The 7703-nt window shown below is 57.1% G+C and overlaps 1 protein-coding gene across 2 annotated transcripts; it reads left to right on the forward strand.

Moving 5' to 3' along the window:
• Window positions 1-315: 315 nt before the first annotated feature.
• LOC107076574 (zona pellucida sperm-binding protein 3-like) lies at window positions 316-7210 on the forward strand. 2 transcript variants are annotated; one of them, XM_069186700.1, is made up of 9 exons: window positions 316-895; window positions 1995-2110; window positions 2959-3062; window positions 3562-3745; window positions 3938-4058; window positions 5142-5233; window positions 5501-5613; window positions 5765-5923; window positions 7086-7210. In XM_069186700.1, exons 1-8 carry the CDS (start codon window positions 470-472, stop codon window positions 5920-5922), a joined length of 1314 nt encoding a protein of 437 aa, XP_069042801.1. In that variant the 5' UTR covers window positions 316-469; the 3' UTR covers window position 5923; window positions 7086-7210. The 2 variants fall into 2 exon arrangements, with proteins under 2 accessions (XP_069042801.1, XP_069042802.1); XM_069186701.1 differs by having other exon boundaries at window positions 3562-3739.
• The last annotated feature ends 493 nt before the right edge of the window (window positions 7211-7703 follow it).

The raw sequence follows: 7703 nt of genomic DNA on the forward strand, positions 1-7703 counted from the left end.
ACGTATTTCCAAACTACGCTGAACTGCGCCCTGACTTCTTGCAGTGGGTATTGAAAATGGATGGTCTGGGCGTGTCGGCCATAAGCACTGCCACTGTCTCCTTTAAATGATCCTTGGAAATAAACTGTCAGATTTCCGTACATCGCGACACACTGTTTTCATATTGGCAATTAATCAATTATGATTCCAGTGTTACATTATTTTAATTGATAGCGCGCACGCCGGATTCCAATTAAACAATTAGCGGCGATTTTGTATGACGAGGGACTTTATTTTGTATATTTAAGTACTGTCCCACTCTCTCTTTACAAAAAAAATAATCTATGACTCTACTCGAGAAGAACAACGTGTTTTCTAAAAGGGTATGAAAGCGGTTTAAGGAATAATCTGGAGAATTTGCCCACGGTCATTTAAAAACGCGGAGATAAAGCGGGCGGCTTAGTTCACGCCAATCAAATACAAAAATATAATGTCGGTCTCGCAGCCATTTGCTCTCGGCGTTGTGCTGTCCACGCTGTGTGTGTTCGTGACCCACAGCCAGGGATTCGCTGCCTGGCTTGGGGATATTTCAAGGAACCGGGCTCGAACCCGAGTTCGCCCGGACAGACCGGGCCCGATCTCCCCCCGGCTCTCGCCTCCCCCAGCCCCCGCGCCCGACGTGCAGCTCCGAGCGCAGGAGAGACCCCGGATCAGGGTGCAGTGCGGGGAGGCCACGGTGCGCGTCTCCGTGGACAGACTCTATTTCGGGGAGCCCGGCCCGGTCAGCGCCGCCTCTCTCCGCCTGGGGGAGGACCCTCGGGCGCCCGGCAGCTGCACGCCGGAGCCCACGGCCTCTGTGCCGGGCGCGGCGCTGGTCATCACCGCCCGCCTGCACGAGTGCGGGAGCGTCTCTCGGGTAAGCCTGCGCACAAGGAGGTCTGTTCGCCGTTGGTTTCTTTAGTCTGCAGGCTCGACTTACTTATTTTCGAGACTGGAAAGTGTTGGTTAGAACTATTTCGATGTTTTTGTTCGTTCCTTTTTTTCTAATTGTGAAAGTAGTAAGAAGCAATTTTATATTTTATATTTTATATTCTATATTCTATATCGCCAGCAACCATATCGCCCTGCACCTCACGACTGGCAGCCCACTGAAGCTCAGCAGCTGTGAGCCTGGCCGGTACCTGGATGGGAGACCTGCTGGGAAAGCTTAGGGTGTTGCTGGAAGGTGTTACAAGGTGTTAGTGGGGCCAGCAGGGGGCGCTCACCCTGTGGCCTTTGTGGGTCCTAATGCCCCAATATAATGGGGACACTATACTGTAAAAAGGTGCCGCCCTTCTGATGAGACTGACTCTCTGTGGTCATTAAAAATCCCAGGGTGTTTCTTGAAAAGAGTAGGGGTGATACCCTGCTGTTCTGGCCAAATTTCCCCCTGGCTTTTACCAATCCTGGCCTCCTAATAATCCCCCTCTCTGAACTGGCTTCATCACTCTGCTCTCCTCCCCACTGAGAGCTGGTGTGTGAGGAGAGTACTGGTGCACTATGGCTGCTGTCGCATCATCCAGGTGGGGCTGCACACTGGTGGGGGTGGAGGGGATCCCCCTTGCCTGTGGAGTGTCCAGAAAAGTGCCATATACGTGTAAGAGATTGTGTATTTCCCCCCCACATACAGTTCATAGCTCATTTTCTTCAAATAGGCCAAGTAAGCTGAACACAAGGTTCAGACCAGGCTTGCCTGGGCAGTAGCTGGAAAGCCCACCGGAGCAGGAGAGGTGGGCTGGCTCTGGCCAGGGTCCAGGGCTCTGCGGACTCTCCCGGCTCTTCTTCCCCTCCTCTCCAACCCGGGAGGTTATTCCTTTGCCCGTTTCCTAATGGGGGGGACGGCTGGGACTGTGGTGGTGACAAAACCTGGGTTCTCCTCCTTCTGCCGCTTTGTGACCCTGGTCTTCCTCAACTTGTGGATATTCGGAAGGGCTCTTAAAGGGTTTGTGTTCAGAGTGCTGCCTGTCCCTCTGCAGGTGACCCCGCAGGCGCTGGTCTACCTCAACAAGCTGGTCTACTCGCCCTCCCCGGCCGGCGGCGTGCTCGAGCGGGCCTCTCCCGTGCTCGTGCCCCTCGAGTGTCACTACAGGAGGTGAGCCCCAGGGCGCGCTCGTGCCCCTCGAGTGTCACTACAGGAGGTGAGCCCCAGGGCGCGCTCGTGCCCCTCGAGTGTCACTACGGGAGGTGAGCCCCAGGGCGCGCTCGTGCCCCTCGAGTGTCACTACGGGAGGTGAGCCCCGCGCCCGCGCCCCTCGAGTGTCACTACGGGAGGTGAGCCCCAGGGCGCGCTCGTGCCCCTCGAGTGTCACTACGGGAGGTGAGCCCCAGGGCGCGCTCGTGCCCCTCGAGTGTCACTACGGGAGGTGAGCCCCAGGGCGCGCTCGTGCCCCTCGAGTGTCACTACGGGAGGTGAGCCCCGCGCTCGTGCCCCTCGAGTGTCACTACAGGAGGTGAGCCCCAGGGCGCGCTCGTGCCCCTCGAGTGTCACTACGGGAGGTGAGCCCCGCGCCCGCGCCCCTCGAGTGTCACTACGGGAGGTGAGCCCCAGGGCGCGCTCGTGCCCCTCGAGTGTCACTACGGGAGGTGAGCCCCAGGGCGCGCTCGTGCCCCTCGAGTGTCACTACGGGAGGTGAGCCCCAGGGCGCGCTCGTGCCCCTCGAGTGTCACTACGGGAGGTGAGCCCCAGGGCGCGCTCGTGCCCCTCGAGTGTCACTACGGGAGGTGAGCCCCGCGCTCGTGCCCCTCGAGTGTCACTACGGGAGGTGAGCCCCGCGCCCGCGCCCCTCGAGTGTCACTGCGGGAGGCGGGCTCTGGGGACGATCCCTGCCAAGCCTCAGTAGCTGGACACGTTTTCTTGATCTGTCGCCTGATGAAAACACCGGTCTCGTCCGGAGGTGTGCGGGGCAGTGAAAAGCGTTGTCTAACAGCTCTTCGTTGCAGGAAGCACAGAGTGAGCAGCGAGGCCGTGCGCCCCACCTGGCTGCCCTTCACCTCCACCCGCTCCGCCGGGGGGCTCCTGCGCTTCTCACTGCGGACCATGAACGGTGAGGCTCCCCGGATCACACAGCGCCCCCTGCAGGGCTGTCTGCTCATTTTTAGCATCCCTTCAGGACAGGACTGGACAGCCCTGCTTTAAAGAGACCTGAAGAGACCGCAGACACACTGACCAGTCCTGGACATGGTTTCTGGGTCTGTAATCTGGCAGCACCAGAAGAGATGGAAAATATCAAAGCGCTCTTATTGTTGGGTCAGGAAGCCCTGTACTGGAATGAAAACCTGCAGAATTGGGGAGGGACAGCTTTAAACACAAACACTCAATCTGAGGTAGTGGGCAAGCCAATGGTAGCACGCAGGAGTCTCCAGCCCCAGAGAGCTGCAGGGGGCTTCAGTCTTTCAGGCCAGCCTGACCCAGCTGGTTGATTAAGGGGTCTGGATGGAGGTCTGCACTACCCCTGTATAAAGACCCCTGCGATGATCCACTCTGGACTGTGGGGGCAGGAACCAGGAACCTGAGCTCTGAGCCACCTCTCCGTCTCTCCCCAGAGGACTGGGGCTCCCCCCGGCTGTCCAGCGTCTTCTACCTGGGGGAGACCGTGCGTCTGGAGGCGGCGGTCAGCTCCCAGGGTCACCCTCCTCTGCGGCTGTTTGTGGACCGCTGCGTGGCCACGCTGACCCCTGACCCGGACTCCAGCCCCAGCTACGCGGTCATCGACCACCATGGGTCTGTGTGCGTCTGTGTGCGTCTGTGTGCGTCTGTGTGCGTCTGTGTGCGTCTGTGTGCGTCTGTGTGCGTCTGTGTGCGTCTGTGTGCTGGGAAAAGGATCGTTTGTGGGTGCCTGTTGTGCTCATGTGCAAACTGTTGGAGGCAACAGCTGCCTGAGAAACCTAATCCTTCTCCTCCCCACACTCCCTGTGGCAGCTGCCTGCTGGACGGGACCACTCCAGGCTCTCCTTCAGCTTTCCGGAGCCCCAGGATCCGCCCAGAGATCCTGCAGTTCAGCATGGTGGCCTTCCGGTTCCTCAGGGACACGCGGAGCGAGGTGAGACAGGAGAGGCTGTATGTACTGTCATTCGAGCGCCTGGACACCTGGAGGAGAATCGCTGTTAGTGGGAAGTTTTATACTACACTGGGTTGAAGAACACTGCATCTTGCAGTATGATTGTACCTTGAGGTACAGTTTTTCTTTCTAACAAAATAAACTATAACAGGTAAAGGTTTATGCAACGTTTCGTCTGTGGAGTCTTCTTCAGGTGTGTTTCCTTTGTTCTCTTTTCAGCATGGAATAAACCCGTTACTTGATACAGCTACCCACCTGAACTACTTCTCTCTTACGAGTACACACTGTGACAAGTCATGCAATTTCTCCTACTGTATGTTACAAGTGTTCTGTTAACATCTTGACCTTTAACCCCCTGGGGCTGGGTAGGGCTTGGAGGCACTCTCACTGTGCTAACCCCTTGCTGCTGTTCATGCCCTTCCAGCGCTCCCCCGGAGTGGAGAAGCCCCGTCTGGCAACATCTCGCCAACTCCTCCCTCTGAGGTTCGCCAGGACCCTCTCCTCCAGCTTCCTCGCTCCCCGCTCTGTGCTGTATAAGTGTTCCTGGCGTTCCAATGCCCTTGAGGCGCGGGGCTCGGGCGCGGGGCTCGGGCGCGTGTGGTTGCTCGGGCGCGTGTGGTTGCTCAGGCGCATGGTTCGGGCGCGTGTGGTTGCTCAGGCGCATGGTTCGGGCGCGTGTGGTTGCTCTGGCGCTGGGGTTGGGCGCAGGGCTCGGTTGCGTGTGGTTGCTCGGGCGCGGGGCTCAGTACAGCCCGCAGTGGGGAGGGATGACCGCTACACGAGAGGCAGGACTGTAGTACAGCACATGCTGGACTTAGAGGCAGAGGGGCTCAGTGCTGGGGCTTCCTCGATCAATCAGGAGCTGGAGGCTGTCGTGGGTGGCTAAAGAGGGAGCTGTTTAAACCTTAACTGGATCAATGCAGCCCTCTGCCCGGGAGCAGAGCTCTTTATCGCTCAGGTATGGGCAGGTTCTGCAGGAGCGTTTTGAACCCGTGTCCTCCCTGCTCCTGCCAGCCCAGTGACGAGTGCGTTGCCTTGCATGTCCCGTGTCCCGTGTCTGTGCAGCTGTACCTGACGTGTCACCTGAAGGCCATGCCTGCGGACAGATCTCCGGACCCCGTGAACAAAGCCTGCTCCTTCAGCCACAGGACGCGCAGGTGAGCCTCGGTGCTGTGGTGTTGCTGGTGTTTGATGGCTCTGCTGCTGTGGTTCACAGGGCTGTGGTGCTGCTGCTTGTTTCATGGCAACTGGCTCACAGGGCTGTGTAGCTGCTGTGTGGCTGCAGTGTTGCTGTGGCTCACAGGGCTGTGTGCCTGCAGTGTTGCTGCTGCTTGTCTGGTGGTGACTGTAGCTCACAGTGTGGCTGTGTTGCTGTTGTGTTGCTGTGGCTCACGGGGCTGTGCGACTGTTGTGTTGCTGTGTAGCTGGGCCCCGTTGGAGGGGCGAGCAGGGGTGTGCAGCTGCTGTAGGACGGGGTCGTGTTCGGAGCCCAGCAGAGGGTCTGGCCAGAGAAGTGGAAGCCATCTCCCCTTCGCAGGTGAGCCTGTCCCACCCTCTTTCAGTCTGAACCTGCTTGTCCCTCACTTGGCTCTTTAATCTATATAGTGCCTTTCTTGACAGGACACTATATAGATTAAAGCATGTTTCCTAATGCTACATGTGCACTCTTCCCTCTCTCTTGGGTCCAGAGGGAGGAGAGATGGACACGGGGCTGGGGCCCCTCCAGGTCCTGCCCTACTCCCGCTGGACTGCTTCTCTTGCAGGAGCACCCCGCGCCCATGGGGAGGGCTCGACTCAGGCAGGCTTGCTCCGGAGCCCGCCCAGACTCTTTCCCTGGCCACAGTGAGGTGAGGCTGGGGATGTGGGATTTGGGGGAGACGATGAGACCGGGCTTGGAGTCGATCATGAAACTACGCGGAACAGTTGATCTGGATCAGCTGTGCGATTGTGCAGATTCCTGAAGTAGGGCCTGCTGGGGTCTGAGGCACACCTCTGCTATGCTCCTCACACTCCACTAGGTGGCAGGGGAGTCCACTCTTTCACAGCTCTGTTCCCAGTCTTGGGAAAGTTACACTTACATTAATTCTTTAGTGGAAACTTTAATCTCCTGTCAGAGCTGAAAGACAGTTGCATGTTTTCTAACTGGTGAATTTCTAATTAATTTAGAGATCTGCTAGAGGGCACCTGAAGGGCAGCAGTTATATATTTGAATGTTTGCAATGGATACTTCTGTCCAGCAAGGGGCGCTATTACACTTCTATCTAAAAAGCACCAAAAAATTTAAGATCCAACAGAAGCAAGCGGGGCACTGGGCTTTCCTGCTCGAGCAGGGTTCTGGATAGGGGGTCCAGCGGGCCTCCTGGAGCGAAGGCTCGGTTCTCTGCCCTGCTGGACTGAGGGGTGTCAGATCTGCGCTGTGGACAGCAGTGTGCTGGACCTGCCTACTCGGATGGGGGACTGGTGGAGGGTGTCTCCTGCTGGGAACGGCCTGACCCCTTCACAAAGGGGTTGGGTTGTGTGGGACCCAGGCTCCCTGAACTGTCCAGCATTTCAGGCTGGTATCCTTTTTAAAACAAGTCCCATCCCCGATGCATGACAGTGCTGTGTAAGAAAGTTTAATGCCTGCGAACGACAGTGGAATAATGAGGGGGCAGCAAACAAGCACCCATCTCTCTAAAATGTACAACCAGGGGGCTCCACTGGGGCCCCCCTAGGGGCTGACCCGTGGGCAGGTTGAGGCTCCATTGTGGGGGGGGGCCCAGGTGCTGACCTGTGGACAGGTTTGAGGCTCCACTGGGGCTCCCCAGGTGCTGACCTGTGGACAGGTTTGAGGCTCCACTGGGGCTCCCCAGGGGCTGACCTGTGGACAGGTTTGAGGCTCCACTGTGCCCCCCCAGGTGCTGACCCAATGGCAAATTCAGGCTCTAGTATGACCCCCAGCAGGAAGCGCTGTGCTCGGAGTACGCTCTTTGTCAGACCTGATTGGTTTTTCCTCTCTCTGTCCTCTAGGCTGCGGTGCCCCTGGCTGTGGTTCACAGAAGATTGTTCCTTTTCAAATGATTTAATTTACCTTATGGGTGGAGGAGGTCACGTATCCCTGCTGTAGCCTGAATAAAGCGCATCTGCAGAGCAAAGCTGGTCTGAACTGCTTTTCAGTGCCATAAAAATGCAAAACTAGAATATACTTACTGGGTCAGTTCAGTACCCATAATTCCCTTGTAGGAGTGTCAAGAGCATATTAGGTGCTTGGTATTTCGTTTCGTGCGAGAATGGAGTTTCACACAGTGCGGTTAGTGTCCAGTATGCTCACACCTGCAGCTGAGCTTACTGCAGTACACGGGTAAAGACAACAGCTCATCTGTATCTTCACATTCACACTCATCACCATCAGGTCTGTAGAGACTGTAAAGACACTCAGTCCAGCTCATCTGTAGCTTCACTCCTGTTATCGTTAGATCTGATAGTGATGGAAGCTTCCAGGAATTCTTTCTTCCTTTCCCACATGTTTCTCCGGGGGCTGCCACCGGGATTCCTGCAGGAATACCCTGGCGGATATCTGGAAGGACTCTGGGTCCCGCCGTTCCCATGAGGACAGAAGTCACCAGCAAGACAAGGAAACGCCGTCAT

Source organism: Lepisosteus oculatus, chromosome 3 (assembly GCF_040954835.1).
Source record: "Lepisosteus oculatus isolate fLepOcu1 chromosome 3, fLepOcu1.hap2, whole genome shotgun sequence".
In the NCBI taxonomy this organism is placed as follows: Eukaryota; Metazoa; Chordata; class Actinopteri; order Semionotiformes; family Lepisosteidae; genus Lepisosteus; species Lepisosteus oculatus.